This window comes from Crocodylus siamensis, chromosome 1 (genome assembly GCF_052110815.1).
Source record: "Crocodylus siamensis isolate JL-2025a chromosome 1, ASM5211081v1, whole genome shotgun sequence".
NCBI lineage: Eukaryota > Metazoa > Chordata > Crocodylia > Crocodylidae > Crocodylus > Crocodylus siamensis.
In genome coordinates this window covers 232,240,889-232,259,975 of record NC_143395.1, presented here as the reverse complement: position 1 = coordinate 232,259,975, position 19,087 = coordinate 232,240,889, and the positions used below count along the sequence as shown (strand labels likewise).

The 19,087-nt window shown below is 42.3% G+C and overlaps 1 protein-coding gene across 1 annotated transcript in view; it reads right to left on the bottom strand.

Moving 5' to 3' along the window:
- The window catches only part of EPHA6 (EPH receptor A6), a 973,304-nt gene that overhangs the window by 115,380 nt on the left and 838,837 nt on the right, over positions 1-19,087 (bottom strand). The window contains exon 15 of the mRNA XM_090058840.1: positions 13,772-13,981. Coding sequence (XP_089914966.1) covers positions 13,772-13,981 — 210 coding nt within the window. The remainder of the gene's footprint in view (positions 1-13,771; positions 13,982-19,087) is intronic.

Below are 19,087 nucleotides of genomic sequence, written 5' to 3'. Positions count from 1 at the left end.
AAGATGTTAGGAATGTTAGAAAGCACCATTATGCCTCTTTATAAATCTCTGGTGCATCCACACCTTTAATACTGTGTTCAGTTTTGGTCTCCACATCTTAGCACAGATATAGAATAGGGGTGTCCAACCTTTTTGAATGTGGGGCTGGATCATGGACTTTTTATCACCCAGTGGGCTGGTGAGCCATATTCAAAGACCTCACAGGAAGTGGTATCACATCAGGGAGTGATGTCACGTGACCTCTGACACCAGTGAAGTTGCAGGAAGTGACAATGAAATGGGTCTAGAAATGTGGTTTAAAATCCAAAATAAAAACAATATAAAAAGCAACAAAGAAATAATACCAAACTCTTGACTAAAATAAACACTTTTGCTTCTACTCACTTCTCAATGAATGAAAGAAGCATAATGGAAGTCGACAGATCAAATGTGGAAAAGTTATCAGCCAGAGAGGAAACTAATCAAAGCAACAAAATATGGGCATTTTTGAGAATAATCTTCAAGAAGATTTATTTTTATTGAATTAATAATTTGTTAGTACCACATCTTTAACAAGTAGAAACAAGTTGAACCTCCAATCCCTCAGAAAGAGAAACAGAAGCATCGTCTGGATGAAAGTGGTTGGACCTCAATGACCAGCAGGGGTAGAATTTAGATTTATCTGGCCCAGTGAAAGATGCTTACATGCCTCTTCATTCACCGCTATCATATCCAATGTTACCCCATCTTATCCCTTTTATCAGCAATACACTACCTGCTGGTTAAAGAGGCAGAGGGCCCCCAAGAAAAGGGCATCATTGCTCTGAAGCTGGTATACCCTTTATGGTCTTTACCACTCTGCCTTGTGCTTGGCTTGCTGTGCTCAAGGCTGGATTAGTGGGGTGAACTTTCATTGGCATACCCAGCTGCAAAGCAGCAGACTAGGCATTGATTAAAATAACCCTCCCAAAATAGTCTTGGAGACTAGCTTAGCTGAGTCACCAGGCTGAAAACAGGTCACCTGGTCTAAGGTCAGGTTGGTGGCAACCACAACACAACCAGCCCTACCATGTTATAGCTCAGAGAAATAGAGAGGAAAGGGGGAAATGGAAACAACAGCTGATCTGGCAAAAGCCTCTCTTGTTTGTACTTTGTCCAAAGATCTGATAACTTATCTCATAGTACAACAGCTACTGCACTGAAGAGGATGAAGCAGAAGGAAGATGAACTACTGTTGTGTTTGTTCTCTTTTCTGAACACCATGCTTTACAGGCAATAGATAGCTCATTAATCACTCGTCCGTGCTGGTTGAAGCTTGCTGTACAAACACACCCAGGAAAGCAGGGAGTGGCAAGTTAGTTTAGCAATCAGAAAGGAATCAGAAATCATTACTCTTGCTGCAACTGTGGCCTATGGATTCAGCACCAAGACTGGGAGTCAGGCAAGCTGAACTACATTTCCAGCTCTACCACAGACTCACCATGTAACTTCAGACAAACTGCCAATGCCAGATTTGGAAAGGGACTGGGCGCCTACTTGTTCCATGGGAGTACCTCACCTGTACTCCATAAGGCAGCAGGCATCCTACCACCAGTCCAACAAGACCTTGGGAAGAAATTTCCAACAGCTTCTTGCCAATGGGAGGAGGTAGAAATTAAAGAGAAAACCTCTTCCCCTTTTCCTTTTGTCCATGTGTTAACTGACAAGGCACAGAACAGAGCCTGAAAACCTCGTTGTATTTCCAGTACCAGCCCTCTGTACACAGAGGTTAGAACAGCGAGGGAGTGGAACAGACTGCCTAGGGAAGTTGTGGACTCTCCATCATTGGAGGTATTCAAAAACATGTTGGACAGCACTGGTTGGGCATGATCTAGGCCAGCGTTTCTCAAAACATGGGTCGCGACCCAAAAGTAGGTCTCAAGAATATATGAAAGGGTCACAAGCAAACTTGAAAAATGGGTTCTCCTTTAAAGGAGAAAAACATATAACTGTGGCTTTTCTCTTGTGGGCTGGCAGAGTTCCAGCCTGCAAGGGGCTACTTGGGGCCCCTCCATGCCCTACACACTGGGGCACTGGGGTCTGGAGGTAGGAGCAGTGAGGGACACTGGGTCGGGATTGACCATCTATGTTTACAAATGGGTCCTGGTACAAGAAAGTGTGAGAACCACTGATCTAGACTGGGGTGGGCAATTATTTGAGGCAGAGTGGAGCAACACAGGGCACTACCCTTGCTCCTCAGGCTCCTGGTGGTGAGCCAGATAGGATCAATTGGTGGGCTGGATACAGCTCGTGGGCCATATTTTGCCTACTCCTGATCTAGGCATAGCTATGCCTATGTTCTACTATGGGTACTTCTCATGCTTCTGGGCTTTGCTGGTTGCCCCCACCACCACCCTTCCACTTTCTGCTATATGTGCCAGGCTGTTTTTAAGTCTTCCTAAGAGGTACTGGGTGTTGGCTACAGCCGAGGGTAGGAACTTTGACTGGGGTGTGCCAATGCTCCTTCTGGGACCAAATCCAGAGGTTCAGAGGTAGGCAACCCCTTCCATGGGTGCCAGAGCATAGCACACAAAGGCATTTTTCTTGGCACATGTGCCTCGGGGCAGACTTCAGGGGAAAGGCCAGGGCTGTGCTGCCTCAAGGACAGAGCCCCTCATGGCTTCCCCACTGTCTGCCACTGGCACGTCAACATTTTACAAGTCAAGGCTGCGGGTTTTTTTGGTCTGGCCCTACCTGAGGTACCCTGGCCAGGCAGGAGGCGGCAGAGACAGACAATGAGGGTGAGCCCGGCTGCTGTGCCGCCTCTGTGGGTCTGCATTGCCGTTCCATGCCAGGCTGGAGGGAGCTGGAGCTGGAGCCGGGGCCAGGGCTGGGGCTGGGGCCAGGGCTGGGCTGCACCTCGGGGTGCAGCGAGTGCAGGCTCTAACTGAGCCTGGAGTCGCCCCGCACAGTGCGGCCAATACCAACAGCCTGGCGGGAGGAGGCACCTGCCATACCGCTCTGCCTCCGCCAGTGACCCAGGGCCGGGCTGCCAAGCCGGGCTGCCTCTCACCTGCGGGTGGGGAGCAGCGAGTCACTTGGGCCAGGAAGCGGTGGCTTCCCCACATAGTGCTGGGGATGGGAGGAGGTGGGCTGGGTCTACGCTCCTCTTCCCACGTGTCAGCAATGTCAAGCTGACATGGTGCATGTGGGAACCTTGTCCCTTCCCCAGCCCTTCAGCAACCATTAGGAATCTGCTGAGGGGTTGGAGGAGGGACAAGATGTGGGAATGAGAGTAAACAGTGTTTTCCATTACAGCACTGCAAGCCATAGAAAATGCCTTGGTGGGCCGCATGGTGGCCCATGGGCTGTATGTTAGACAAGCCTGATAGAAGAACTCCTTTTTTAAAGTTACATTATGCAGAGTTAGATGTGGGTAATATGGAATGGCAGACATGCATTTTGGGAAAATTAAATATACTGCTAAACCAAAATAATTAGTTTCCCCTGTAAAGAGTTGTCTGTTAAGCCACATCAGAAGGATGCGACTACAGTGAGAATCCAAAAAAGCTAGACTACTGAGTGGAAAGGGAAACATACATTGGATGATATTAGGAAAGCAAACCAAGACTCTGTTGTGGACTTCAACACCCTCTAGCATAAGACTGTATCTAATGTGGATTAGATGATACCTGGAGGAAAAATGGGGATGCTTATGATAAATGGATTTGTTTTGCTTTGCATGTTTCTTTGGCTGATGCAGCTTGTTTTTGATGTAGTATATGAGAACTCTCTAATCTTTGATTTGTCTGATCAAAAACAAGATATTTACATACCTTTAAGTAGTTTACGTCACCACTGTCTTCTGTACTGCAGAAAAAAGGACTTTATGGCTTATGATTGGCTTGGGTCTTTTTAGCTACCTAAAAAAGATTGCTGTGTAAACAGTAATCTTTTTGTGACACTTGTTTCTTTTTAGCACAGGGGTTAAGCCAGAAAGGAGGAGGCAGTATTTCCTAGAAATATTGGAAAGGCATATTGTGCTTGGTCACCAATAAAGGAAAGATTCACAGAACAATATCACTGTGGAGTACACAGCTAGATTCTTATATGGAGTACCGCATACCCTGTGGGTACCTGGCTGTTAGAAAGGTAACCTCTGTAGAAGGGAAATAAAGTAACATGAATTCTAGGAGCAGAAAGTCTTTGTAAAATCACCTAAAGCACTATGTTTAACCTTTAAGTGGGAAAAAATCTTATGTGGAATTCAATAGATTATATGCTGCTTTAACAGATCTAGTAACATGTGGACTGGAGTACAGTGGATGTCCACAAGTACTCCCAGAATACTGCTGGGAGCTGACAGATATGCTCAGATTGTTTTGACCTTGAGGCTATGAATAAAACAGCCTGAAAGAAGCACCCTACTTTATGCAACTGGAAGAAATTTTGGTCTATTTGTTTTCTGTGAAATTTATGCAAAAAAGTTCCTCCAAGGTGCCAGTAGATTCTATTAGTGGATATTTTCTTGGCTCACAGGAACATGTTTATGACTTGTGGTATGTAAAATAATGGGCTCATATTTTTTTTTTCAAGAACCATACTGCTATGTTAAAGTTTTGCAATCCGAATTGGTGAACTCATACATTTGGCAGAAATTGGTTTCCTCCTGAAGTTGAATAAGGTCAGGAAATCACTTCTTACTTGTCTAGTTAGGTGCTGTAAAATGACTTAATGATCTATTTCTATCTTTTGCATTCTCATAGGCAATCAAAGGAGGATCAGAAGAAATACATGTGGTGAGATGTTCAGGCACAGCTTTGAGAGGGAATGTAGACCTTCCATTTGGGGATCATCTTCCCTTGAATTAACATGAACACTTGCTTAGGGGACAGAAAACTTCAAGAGAGTTCTCTTATACCTGCTGGTCTTTATACATGGCCCTGACTAATCTGATATGAATCACTATCCAGTGGAATAAGCTGTATAACCCCAATATAAAATATTGCTTCATGTATCTTGCTGGTATACATAAAAGACCGGCCAGGGTGACATCTTAGAGACTGAAAGTGCGTGCAGATGGTACATTTAGATCAACCTAACTAGGGTTAAGTTGATCTAAATGCTGATCTGTGCAGACATTTGGGAAGGTTAAACTGGGCAAACAATGGCAGGCTTGATCTAAATCAGTTCACCTGAGGAGGTGAATGAACTTAGACCAGGAACAGGTTAGCCCAATCTAGTGAATACCTGAACATGTTTGGAGTGAAGCCTGGGGCTGGAAAAGTCCAGCCGCTTGCCTGAGCCCCAGGGCTGCACTCTTCCAACCTGGCCCCCCAACTGAGGTATTTTTAGCTCCCCAACAACCCTTCCCACCGACTGACCAGCTTAACCCGATCTGCCAAATCCCCCCATGGACCTGCTAGCCCTACCTGATCCCCTCCCGCCCTCTAACCCTGAGTTATTTACACCAGCTTCCCCATGTGGCTTCTGGCACCAATGAATGTCTGCACACACTGCTCCTGATCTACGATCAAGCAGCTTAAAGCAAGCCATGTGATTGTAGACTGGGTGCAGACTGGGTACATGTTTGCATATACCCTAACTAGTTCAGAGAGGTATAAGCTTTCATAGGTGATGGCTGACTGTCAGATGCTATGCAGAAAGAAGGCATTCTAAATAGAAGGGAAAATGAAGTACAAATAGAAGGGAAATTAAATACAAAGTCTAGGGAGGAAGGCACTACTGAGAGAGACGAAGGCAGGCTGAATAGGTCAATAAGGATATACAAGGCAGTTAATTCATCGAGGGACATAAGGGTTATAAAAGCTAGTCCAAGTGATGTGATAACAATTCACTTTCTGATTTACAGATGGCACCAAAGTTATCTGATTAAGCAAAAATATATTGGCTCCAGATAAATCATGAAGTGTTCTCTGGACTAAGTACGCTGTTCAAATTGCTCAGTTTGATGCCACCTGAACTAGTCAAAAGCATGTGCTAGAAGAGCAATTCCTGCTAAAACTGTCACAAAAATGCCCTAATATAATTTTGTTAATTTTCTGTTGAGGGGTGCTCAGGGCATTGTGGGATATAGTCACAGACTCTGGCTCCATTGTGACATTTGTTTTAGTCTAGATCATTCTCTGTAATGATTATAGGCTCTATCTTGCAGTCTTTGTGATAGACAACAACAGAGATAATATACACCTGTCCTTCCATTATGCATCTTGATCTTATGCCCTAAATTGAGCTATTAGGTACATTACCCCTTTTAGGATAAAGGCATGGTTCAAACATCTTAAGAAAAGACAAGGGGAAAAACACTTTCCCCCTCCACAAAAATAGGGAGGGGAAAAATCACAGAGCATTCTGGCTTCCTTTACCATTTTGAATTTTCCAGAGATTGATTTGATGCACTACCCTGAACTAATGCATCCTTGGCCTGAGAAAAGTAATAAAGAAATACATATAATACCTTGCTGCAACTGGATACGTTAACAGGGTGGCCTGTCTTCTTAAGAGAAGGCAGCTAGTTAGACTGAAGGGCTGCAGCTGGGGGAAGGCTAATGAGGGCATGGCTTACTGGGAATTAAAAATCACAGCAGGCAGAACGAGGGGCAGAGTGAGAGAGAAGCAGGGGAGGCAGGAAACCCCTATGCTAGAAGGAAGCCCACTTGGGGAGGAAGACAAGCCAAAGTGGACCCATCTCAAGGACCCAGATGATAACGTTTCTGTTTACTTTGGCTTGTGAAGAATTGTACATAACTGGGGCAGGCTGAGAGGCTTTCTATGCAGAAGAAGGCAGCAGGATGAGAGACTGCCTAAGTGCCTAGGCTGCTGAGAGATGCTCAGGGGAAAGACAAAGCCTGGCTGAGAGGTCCCGAGACAGCAACCTGTCACAGGTACACATATTCCAATGATGCTTGTCCTCCTGTATGCTGACTGAAGTTAGCTCAGTGTTTACAGTAGAGATAGGGCACCCTGATACCAGCTTAGCCTAATGGGATTGGAGCATGCAAGTCATGGGCAGTGATTTTTCTGCTCTATTCAGTGAGGTGATACCCCACATGGAGTTGTATCCATATTTGAGCACTTCTTTTCAAGAAAGAGGTGGACAAATTGGAATTAAACATCTCAGAACCATGATTTACAAAGAAGGTTTGGAAGCTCTGTGATTATTGAGCCTAGAGAAGAGAAGACCGAGGAGGGATTTTATAAGTTTTCTAATACATTAAGGGCTATAAAAAAGATAATGGTAAGAGATTATTCCCTTTGTTCAGAGGGGACAGGACAAGAAACAGCGCTCTCAAACTGCAGTAATGGAAGTTTAAGTTGGATATTAGGAAAAACTTTTTGGTGATTAAGCTCTGGAACAAATTACCTAGAGTACTGTGGAATTTCCAACACTGGGTTTTTAAGAACAAGTTAGACCAGTGGTGCTCAATCTCCAGGCCATGAGGTTCTGGAAATCTAGTAGTGGAGAAGCAGTGGCAGCATTAATTGCTGTTCCCCTGCTGCTGACAAATATTCATACCCCTGGGGAACCCTATAGGCTGGATGATGTGGCCCTGCAAACTAAATTGCTTGTCTGCAGGGGGGCCAACATGCAGGGTCACTATGCAGCTGGATTTGATGCATGGGGGTAGGGCCAGTGCATGGTCAGCCCTGTGCAGGGGTTGCAGTCATGTGCTGACCCTGTGTGCCAGATCTGGCCTGCAGACTGGCTCTGTGCCACTTGTTCAGCCTGTGGGGCTGGAAAGGTGAACAATGCTGAGTAAGACAAATGCTTGGCTGCAGTAATTTAGGTAGGGGTGATTTAGGTAGGTGCTTTGAGCAAGGGGTTGGACTAGATGATCCCCTGAGATTTCTTCCAGCCCTATTTTTTCCTCTATGATTCTATAATGTATCTTTGTTTTCTTCTGAAGAAGTCTTGCTCAAGCTATAACCAAAGAGATGGGCACATAGAAAAAAACCCCTTAAAAACAAGAGCAATAGGGCTGTGTGAAACTTCAGTCACTGACTCGATTCAGCAGAGATTTGACCTGATTTGGCAGCCTAATCTCCAAATCCAGATTGAATCAGGAGACCCTTTAATCTCTCCAAATTGAATCGGAACCCTCCTGTGGGATGCTCTATCTGCCCCACCATCTCAGTATTTATGTGCCATGCCTGGTACCTTGAGGTATGTAGAAAAAACATTTAAAGCTGTTGTCTATAGCTAAATCGCTGATTCTCTGAATTGGCATCGAATCTTCAGATTTGGATTTGGACAAATTGAATCGGGACAGTGATCTGAATCAACGAATCGAATCACTGTCTTCTGAATTGGGCCGAATCTGAATCAAATATAGCCCGCTTTGCACACCCCTACTGAGCAATTACTCTATGATGCTATTCATTATACACTTACAGAATAGGTAGTTATTGAAGAGTTAAAAAATTGATCAATTTATTTATTTTGCCAATTTTAACTTGTCCTTAAGAGTAAAATCAGTAAGACATCCTATATTTATTCCTCCATTCATCTCTACGTTCAATGTGACATAATTGAGGTTTGAGAACTAAACAAATGAAACATCTATAATGGGAAAAAGGGATAAAGTTTTGCACTGTTTTGTTTTTGTACAGACCCCTAATGCTGGAAGTGGTATTATTTAAAAATAAAAATAATGAATAAATAAAAAAAACAAACCCCAATGCTGAGACTATATATCTGACCTTGTTTATTTTTTCTTTTTTTTCCTAGCTTGCAGTTCTACATAGTGATGGTCTTTTAAAATGTTGCTGACATTACTGAAACCTTTTTTTCAGATAACTGTTCTTTGGTTTAAATTTAAAAAGCTATTGTTTTGCAAAAACCCTGGTCCTATTATAGGACCTATGATGAATTTGCCAGAACAAATAGAATACTTATTACAATACAGTTACATTAGATGAGTTCCACATTGTGGTTACAAACCACTTCTTAAATTGAAAGTACTTTAGAAAAATAGGTTAAAATAAATTATTTCATGCTAATCTTCTGGCATTCTGTCTCTGTTCCTTTCGAGGGGAGCTCATAATTCCATGTATTCTGGCAGAATGCTTTATTATGCCTGGTGTCTGTAATCAATTTAGTTTCTATGGTGCAGATTAACATTTACTTGAAACTTTCATGTATCTGGTTAAGATTATTAATGCTATATTAATAATCAGATGAAAATTTTATTGTATTGAGAATACTATTTAGCTAAACTGCAGATTCAGTTTATTTACCCATTCATAGGTCAGGTTTGAACAGTCTTCTCAATGTTCAAGAATTGCTGATTTATGAGAGAAAACTATTCTTCCTCATAGCCAACCAAAATTCACTTTGATAATGTAATGAACTTGACTATTAATATAACTGGACTTAAACCTTGAACATAGTCATAACTTTTTTTCTTACTGGATGGCAGTGCTGTAGCAACTAAGTTTGGTGCCCAGGGCAAAGGCCATGTAAGCACCCCACCCCTGCCCTGTGCACAGATCCAGGGGGCACACATACCCCATGCTTGCTCGGGAGTGCACACAGCGGCAGGAGTCACCCTTCCTCCATCTCTGTGCCTCCCCAAACAAGCCACTCATGGCTCCATCCTGTGTCCCACCCTGGCTGGGCAGTGCCTGTGGGTGCTCCTTTGCTTTGGTGCCGAAGGCGGTCGCTCTGCAAGCCCCACACTTGCTACAGGACTGCTGTTACCTCTCAGCTCCATGTTCTTGGGGAACCCTGGCACAGGACGCAGCCTGTCTGATTCACAAAGAGTTCCCCCCACTTCCCTCCCTTCCCCTCCCCTACCTAAACAAAAACTGATTATGAAAGACTATGAAGATACAGTGGGAGACACACCTAAAGCCCTCCAGATAAGGGAGCAACTGCCTAAGTCTCATTTGCATCTGGGATGGAACCAGATGACCATTCATTTACCTGGGAGATGGAGAACAGAAAGCCCGAAGCAAAGACTGCAGTGAATTCTGGGATCAGAGAAGCAAGGGAGCACTGCATGATGGGGAATCTGTGCTCCAAATGCTAATCAACCCACATTTACACACACCCAGCTCAGCATTTATCAGACCAATTCTAATCTGGATTTACAAAGGACTCCCCCCACACACACACACCTCATCTAACCAGAACTAATCACCAGTAAAGTTTAATAGGCATCCCGGGCCATACATTCCCTGGTCCCATTATGGGAAGCCTATTTAAACTTGATTGACTAAAACTCAGTTGCCAGGTTAGGGAATGCTGAGGCAAAAGACTGAGTCAGAGGGGGTATGGGCAACATTTGAACAATGGTTAAGGGTTCATCATGGCATCCAGCCCATTGGAGCTCTGACCACAAGTGTTGTCACACTTTTCCCGGGATGACTGGTGGAAGTCCTCCCCACAAAGTTTATGAACACTTCAAGTAATCAATCCCATCCAGTAAGATCTGGACAAGTCATGCTAAGCTGAGGCTTATCCACAACAGATAAAAATCCAAAACCCTGACGCTGCAAGCTATCTATTGTTTCTGAAAATACAATGAGGTATCCCATCCACTATATCTGCTATCCATAAGAATTTCAAGCTGGCTCCTAAGTGTCTGGCTACTCCTTAAAAACTTACGTTTTCCTGGTTGTTAATCAGTTTCTTGAGATGTTCCAAACCAGATAACCCCTTGTCAATAGAAAAGACAATTATTTACACTATTAAATGAGTGCTTTGAAGAAGCTGAACTGAGGGTATAAAAATCTGTAAAAAAGCAGCGAGGTGTGCTTCAAGAGGAGAAATCTCTCTGACACCATCCACTGTTGTTCTCGAGAAGCTGGAAGAAACAGATTGTCTCCCTTCAAGGATTGTGCTAAGAACTTTACCTGTCAGTGTCAGCATTGGAACTCGAGTGCCTTGGACTGGTGAGATCCCAGCTCTCGCCCTCTCTCTCTTCTCTTTTCTCTCTACGCATAGATTTCTGAATCTGAACTGTATTAGTTAAGCTTGAGCTAAGTTTCACCAAATACTTAGTGAAACCAGGGTAGTATTGTAATTGTTTGTATTTGTTTTCCTTTGCATGTCTATTACTACTAGTACTATTATATATTTCATATACTTAGCAGTATATAACTTTTATAGTCAAACTGGTAGTAACTGGGTATATTTTTTCCTTCTCTACTTCTCCTTCCTCACTTGCTCTGCGGCAACTTTTCTTTTACCTAAGCTAAAGATCCCTGTGAAGCCCAGAAATACTGTGGGGTCTGCTCATCAAGAGGCTACCCCTGCTAGGACAGTTAGGACAAGAAGATTGGGACGTGCTGAGTTTGAAACACATAAGGGGATCAGCTTGTACAGGCTGATTGACCCAGTTTGGCTCAGACATGCCCTAATGAATTGAATGCTGGCCCATGAGGGTGTCAACTGGACACCCAGCTGGATTCAGAGGTATTCTGTTTACCTGTGTGCTTGTGTCTGACTGCAGTTTATTGTTGCTCTGATGAACTGATTCTTGGCATATAAGGGTGTCAGCCTGTCTATGCTGGTCAACCCAGCTGGGTCAGAAATGTCATGTTAATTTGCATGTGTTTGTGTGTGTATGACTGATTTGGTGACTGGAGGAACCCAGCCCCATTAAAACTGAGTCCTGCAAGATAGCTCCATAGGGGGTGAGGACTTGCAGAAGGGAGAGATACAGCTTCATATAGAAACACAAATAACACAAGCAGCACATTGATAGAATTACAAAGACCCTAGAAATGTATCCCTAATAAATGAGCACGCCCCAAAATGATTGCCAAATCTGGTAACGCTGCTAGATGGCAAACTTTAGCAACATAATTTAATATCTAATATAAAATATGGGGCTTTATCCTGCCCTTCTAGGTACAGAATTGCCATGGAATTTAAATGAGAGTTCTGGACTCAGTATCTACAAGCTCAGACATCTGGCATTATACTTGTCTGAAGATTTTAGATAATTTTTCCAGAGCACTGTGTACCATTATTTGTGGTACAAATATAGATGCTTATTTTTTCTTCAATAATGTATTCTCCCTTTACAGAAATGCATGAAAAATTCCACCAATGAAAATAGTGGAGAACTTCCAAACAAACCAAACAAACTAAGAGCACAGAAAAATCTGTTAATAAGCTTGTATGGTGATGTAAATTTGAGTTGATGGATCCAGATGTTAACAGCAAACTGCAGGTTACCCCACAAAGCTAAACTTAGAAAGACCAAAAGGAACTAAGCTTCTCATGTTAAAAAGGAAGCACTTTTATTAATATGGTAATATAGGACTAACTTGAGAATAAAAGTAATAACTACCTTCTTACTTACCTAACAGTTTATTAAGTGCTTTTCAGAAGAAGATGGAATAAATCAACATACTGACAGACTCAATGTTCATTTAAAAACATAGTCACAGAGAAGTAGAGCTGGAAGGGACCTCCAGAGGTCATCTAGTCCAACCCCCTGCTTGAGGCAGGATCATCCCTATCCAAGCCAGCCCATAATCTAAACTCTACATAAAAATACCCTTAACCCTAACACAGCTTAGCCGTAACACCCTAACCTGCCATGGATAAAGCAGGGGAACCATGGCAGCCTATGTCCTGCTTCTATACATGTTGTCAATATAAGCTCAAGTGGTCCCAGGTAGAGGGCCATGCCCTCTGCCACAAAGGAAGGCAAAACTCCCATAGTCTATACCAATCTGACCATGAGATAAAATTCCTTCCTGATCCCAAATGTGGCAATCAGTCTGACCCTGAGTGGAGATTAAGCTCGTCTAGCTGAGAATCTCTGGCTTTGCTCCTAGCATGAGAATTGGCACACTCCAATTGGAGTCCCCAGCCTTGGCTATAGCCAATACCCAATGTCTCTGGGGAGGTTTACAAATTTACCCCCTTACATATATAGCAGAAAAAGGCAGGGGACAGAGGAGGGAGCCACCAGCGAAGCCCAGAAGCATGAGAAATACCCATGCTAAAAAATAGGCAGATCATCCTCAACCTGTGGCTGTCTAACCTCTTCTTGAACAACTCCAGTGATGGAGAGCCTACAAACTTCCTTAGGTAGTCTGTTCCACTGCCTCAGTATTCTCACAGTGAAGAAGTTTTTTTCCCAAATATCTAATCTAAATTTCCTCTGCTGCAACTTCAAGCCATTAGTTTGCATCATCCTCTCTGTACCAAGAGAGAAAAGGTGCTTTCCCTCTTCTCCATGACAGCCCTTCTAGTATTTGAAGACTACTATCATGTCCCCTCTTAAGCATCTTTTCCATAAGCTGAACATGCCTAGATCCTTCAGCCTCTCTTCGCATAACCTGCCTTCCAAGCCTTGACCTGCACTGATCATCTTTGTTGCCCACCTTCGGACCCTCTCTCACTTCTCCACACATACTAGTCAGCTTTTATAGAGCACTCAGACCTTTAGTAGTTTATGATCCAATTATCTTCAAATGGATTTTTCATAGAGAGCAATGACCAAATATTAAATACATTTCATAGGAGTCCATAAGATCTTTTTTAAAGAAACTTTTTGCAAATAAGTACTGGGATGTGGGTGAGGAAAAGGAGGTTGGGAGCAAGAGAATGAAAGAAATCTTGAAGTTGGGACTGAATATCACTTAAAAACTTCCCACAATGATTACATTGAGTAAATGACACCGATAACCAAATCACACACAGAGATAATGAAAGAAAAATCAGTCACTTCAAACTATATGGTGCTCGGGGCACAAATGTGATCAAAACAGGAAGAACAGAACTATAGCTGGTGCAATTGAGTAAACTGTTCAGATAAGAGAAACTTACACTTGTTGTATAAGCAGCTTCAGGGTCATCCTCCAACACTCGTGACAGGCCAAAATCGGAGACTTTACACATGAGGTTACTGTTGACCAAAATGTTACGAGCTGCCAGATCTCGATGTACATAGCCCATATCAGAAAGATACTTCATGCCAGATGCAATTCCACGCAGCATGCCAACCAGCTGGATGACTGTGAAGTGCCCATCGTGTTTCTGCAAGTAAGTTAAACTGTAAGTTCAAAGTACATGTGTTGTTTTGATGGACCACAGGTTACATTTAAACATGGTCATTACTTTATGGTCCAATCTTACACCCTTAATTCAGGCAAAACCCCCAGAGAAATCATATTTTTTCATTTTCTTATAATGTCACTGGCAGCCAGTTCCTCTTCCCAGCTTTCATGCCCAGCACCCTGAGCACAATACTCTGCACCTTTTCTCCCTACTCTTTTTTTATTTCTGCCTTAGCCAGGAAGGAGTAGTTTGTGGCGGGAGCCATGTTGTTTTATGTCTGAACAGTACCTACCACATGTCCTTTCGACTCTAAGAAGGAATATGATCTTATGCTTAAACAACCAACCTGAGAGCTGGGGCAGAGTATCTGGCTTTTTATCAGAGATTTCTTGTTTGGCCTTCAATAAGTCACCTAGCTTCCCTGTGCTTTAATTCTTCCTCTGTAAAATGAAGAGAATACTTCACTACCTGAAAGGAGCATTAATAAAAAAAGGAAAGTACTTAGCTACTACATTGATGGGGCCATATAAGTTCCTAGATGGTTCCTAGAAAAATAGCAATGGGCCTTTTGTCTGACTTATGCCTACTCTGTCAGACTATTGTAATAAACTGCTTACAATAGCAATTTTGTGACCTCTGCTCATAGATATTTAGTTTCTCATGGATTATTCAGTCAGCTAGCTTTTAAGTTAGTAGGAACAGCCAAAAAAACCCCTAAGCTACATTTTCCTGCAGAATTAACCTTTTAGTCCTTCTTTCAATTTCTGTAGGTATTAGGCCACTGAGAGATGTTCAAATAAAGGGAGATTTGGTCCCTGATCCCAATAATCATGCCTCTTGCCATACTACACATGCATGGGAGCAGGTGTGATTTATTTATTTTTTTGGAGTCAGTGATCAGATCCCAATTGAGCCCTATTTGTTAGTGCAGGGGGAGCCTGGGATCATGGCCATGATCCTGGGCTCCCCCTGCACAGGCAAGTTGAAAGCCTGGTGGCAACAATCAGCTGATTATTATCTGGCTTCAGGAGAGTACTGGGGCTCTAGCTGATCCTGGTGTGGTCCTTGGAACTGGTTGATAATCAGCTGATTGTTGGCTAGTAGAGACTGCACCAAGGCTTGGTTGAAACCTCAGTGCAGTCCTAACCTTGCCACATCATCATAATGGAAACCAGCCACAAAAATATTACATGTTTTGTGTAATTTTTTTGGCAGTCAATTCCCTGAATGTGTGGCTGGGTTACTATTTAAGATGTGATTAACAGAATAATTCCATCTTAAGTTTAACATCTGCCAAGTGCCTTAGGCTGGATATTAACATTAGCTGGCAGGATATTTCTGTTACTTCACACTTCAAAAGCTGCCCTTTAAAAATAAGATTTTGGCAGAATAGCTTAACAGTAAAACCCACCGTGAAAGTAAGGCCAAATTCCACAAAACACTAAAGCTCATGCTGAACTAAACTGAACCTCTGTGTAACAAAGCATTTAAACATACCTGGCATGCTTCACTGAAAGGGGACCAAGAATAAATCACACCAGTTCATTTCATAATCATTATGAAGGATTAATAATTAGTTTCCAATAATTTAGTCAGTATTGCCCATAGTTGTAGTGGTATCAAACACATCCAATCAGCATAGAAAGAAGTTACATTAAGGATGAACAATGGATTAAATCTTTTAGGAAGCTATGAATTGGTTTCATTTTTCCCCTTCCCTCAGCATGTTACTACATCAGTCAGAGTAATGCAGCACTGGATACATCTCATCCACTTAGAAAGATAGCTCTTTGGGGCAAAGACTGTCTTTCTGTTATGTGTTTGTTCAGCACCTAGCACAGGTTGGCCCTTATCTATGATTAGGCTCCTAGGATCACTCACAGTATTTCTAAGAATAGTGCATTTTCCTCGGAGTTGGAAGTTAAAGAGTGATGAAGGATGCTACTTCCTTGCTACAGAAGGGGTGGTGGCATTTCTGCCCACCTGTGAAACTTTTTCCAGTCATCATTTGGCAAAGGAATACAACTGGTCACATGAATAAATGCTGCCAATAATCCTTGTATGGGTTTGCTAAACAAAAAATTATGTTAAAGTAATTGAGTGAAATTGCTTCTCTTGGTGTACTAATTTATCTTTCTTCTGAATCTGTGATGAAATCTCTTAACTCTAAATGAATACCTAGGAAATGAACCCTCTTCACACCCTCCTAATCCTGCCTATGGAAGAGATACATGTTCTTCACCAAGGTTACTCATTTAAGAGGTCTCCACTGTATAATTAATGTAAAAAAAGATAACCCAGACAGGGAAAACTTTAGTGTTATTAGCTTTTTATGTTTCTAATCCATCTTCTGAGACAGCACAGTACCAGATCAAGACCTGCCTCTAGTATATGCTGTACCTGCACTTGAATAATGAATTTAGATGTACTTAAATAGATAGCAACAGGGTAAAATCTTTGGTACAGATAATATGCTATTAAAGTTAAAGGATGTTTTTGCCTACAAAGAACTAGAATTGTGGTCCTGCTTTTTAACAACGTCATTTTATTAAACTTGGTTGGATATACAAACAAAAAGAAGGAAAAATGTAACAAACAAAAAAGAGTAAAATGATGTAATCTCCATGCCTTTTGTAATAAACACCCCAGCTGGGAATACGTGTCTTCTAAAAATCAATTGGCAAAGGGAGGTAAATGCAGCACAACAGGACAGCTTGTTGCATAGACAGTATTTTACCAATAACTTCAGCACAGCGTGTGCTTTCAGTTTTCTTTTGCTGGAGACAAGTCACCAAACTACTGCTACTGGCTCTAAGTATTGTTCAATATATGCTACAGGATATTGGTTGACTCACTGCACCAAAACCCAAGGTCACAACCCCCCCCATAACCCCCACGCACAGACTAACCAACCAAAATAAAAGCAGCATGCCAAAGGGGGAGTTAATGATCAGATTTATAAGCTTTCAGTAATGAATCTTCAAATCAGACTGTATGTCTTTATAAAATGATTCTGACTATAACATTATGGACAGGGACAGGAAAGTGTCTTTAAACTTGGTGCTTATCCACTGCCGTTGTGGTATCGAAACAGCAAATCTTCCCTCAGCAGTCAATCCAAAGATGCAAACTGACAAACCTCTCCAAACAAAACGGAAGTTTGATGACCCTACATTTAAACAAATTGCCTGTAGCAGGATTGCAACTATATAATGTTTCTTGGAAACATAATGACTAGCTTGTGATGGACTTTAAATGAAGGAATCAATAAGTTTCATAATTACTTTCCCTCCTGGCTGTCCTGCAGGTATGGCTGTTTTGGTGCTATGCAATCTACTTGTCCTCTGCTCTTCCAAACGGCACAGCTATAGAGCAATTTTTATAGATTTAGGAGTTTTATATAATTTCTTTCTCTCTAGAGCTGGATTAACATAGGACTGTTCAGGGATCAGTGTCAGGCACTTGGGTATATTATTTCTCCCCTCATGGAACAGGTGCAAGCTCAGTTTGTTTTTAAATAAGCTGCAAGCTCCAACATGTGCAACTATCCCCTGGATTGACTGCTCAAGTGCAGACAGTCAATATGGCCACCTGCGAGTAACTAGAAAAAAACTGACTCAGGTGTTCATACAAAGTGCCTAGACTGGAACTCCCCTCCCCCTGTTTTAAAAAAATTATTACTGCCTTTAGCATCACTAACACTTCTACCATACCACTGGTCATCCAGGTTTAGCTCACCTGACTTATCACCTACATCTACTTTGTCCTTTCTCATTTTCTCCTCCTCTGCTTTCTCCAAATCTCATCATTCCCTACTCCAGGTTTAGTGAGATGTCTATGCTAAACATTGTTGCCCGCATCTATCATTCCAACTGCCTCCCTGTCCTTGAATCCCTTTATTAGCTTCCTGTTTTACAGCATAAAGTTCAAGATTTTATCCCAACTTTTAAAGCTCCTCACAATTTCACACCTACCTACATTTCAATTCTAATTTTATCCTATTCTTCTTCTCACTCCATATGTTCCCCTCAACCCTCTCCCTTAACTGTTCCCTTTGTCTCTTCCCACGCTTGGCTTTGCATCTCATTTCATGCTACCCCCACACATTTGGAACAGTTTCCCTCTTCCTGCCAGCTAAACCATGTTACCACTCCCAGGTCTCTCCTTAATCATTTCTTTTACACTGAGTCCCATGACAGTGTTATTCCCTTGCTTTCTGTGCACTGCTGTCCCTCCATGTATCACATTAGTCTCTCTGATTTAATCTGATGAGGATAGAGACCAGGGGCCAAATTTAACCACTATAACATTCAGTTGGCTCAATGAAGTTGTAGCAAAACCCCCAGATTTTCCTTTTTTTAAATTTTGAAATACATTCCCTCCCCTTCCCCTATTTCTGACTTTCTCGCTATCCCTTGTAAGTGATTACAAGTAGTACTAGGTAAGCTAAGTTCTTGTATGCTATTATTGTAATAAGCCCCTTTTTAATATTGTAAATAGTGTCCCATTATGTTTGTATTGATTATTACTGTTTTATATTGTATTCCTATCATTTTTTGCATTAATTTTTATTGTTTCATATTAACACTGTATTGTTTAGGCCTGTGTCTGTAAAGTCATGTCAAGTTTCCATTTTGTATGTCAAGCCTTCACCTTGTGTCCCCTGCCCTATACAATATGTTGCAACTATGACTTATACCTACCCCTCTTATGTAAATTGGTTTTCCTTGAATGCCTGAAACAAAAGAGTGAATGAATGAGTGAAACACAATGATAGCAGGGCCCCCTACTAAATAACCCCACCATCAAAACCAACACCTGGACCAACGACCCAGCCCTTGGAACGACCCTCAGCATTCAAGAAACAAAAGATGAGGTAACCCACCATTGTGTCAAGGCTGCACATGCTCAGTAAGAACACCTGGAGCCCTCTGGAACAGGGCTGACATTACCTGGCCAGGCCCTCCCCATAGGAGATCAGAGGTAGTCTCCCCATAAAAAGGGGTAATGAAGACTGACTCCTTGGGACACCATCTCCATCTGGACCAGCACCATGCCACACCACCTATCTACCCAGAGGCCCTG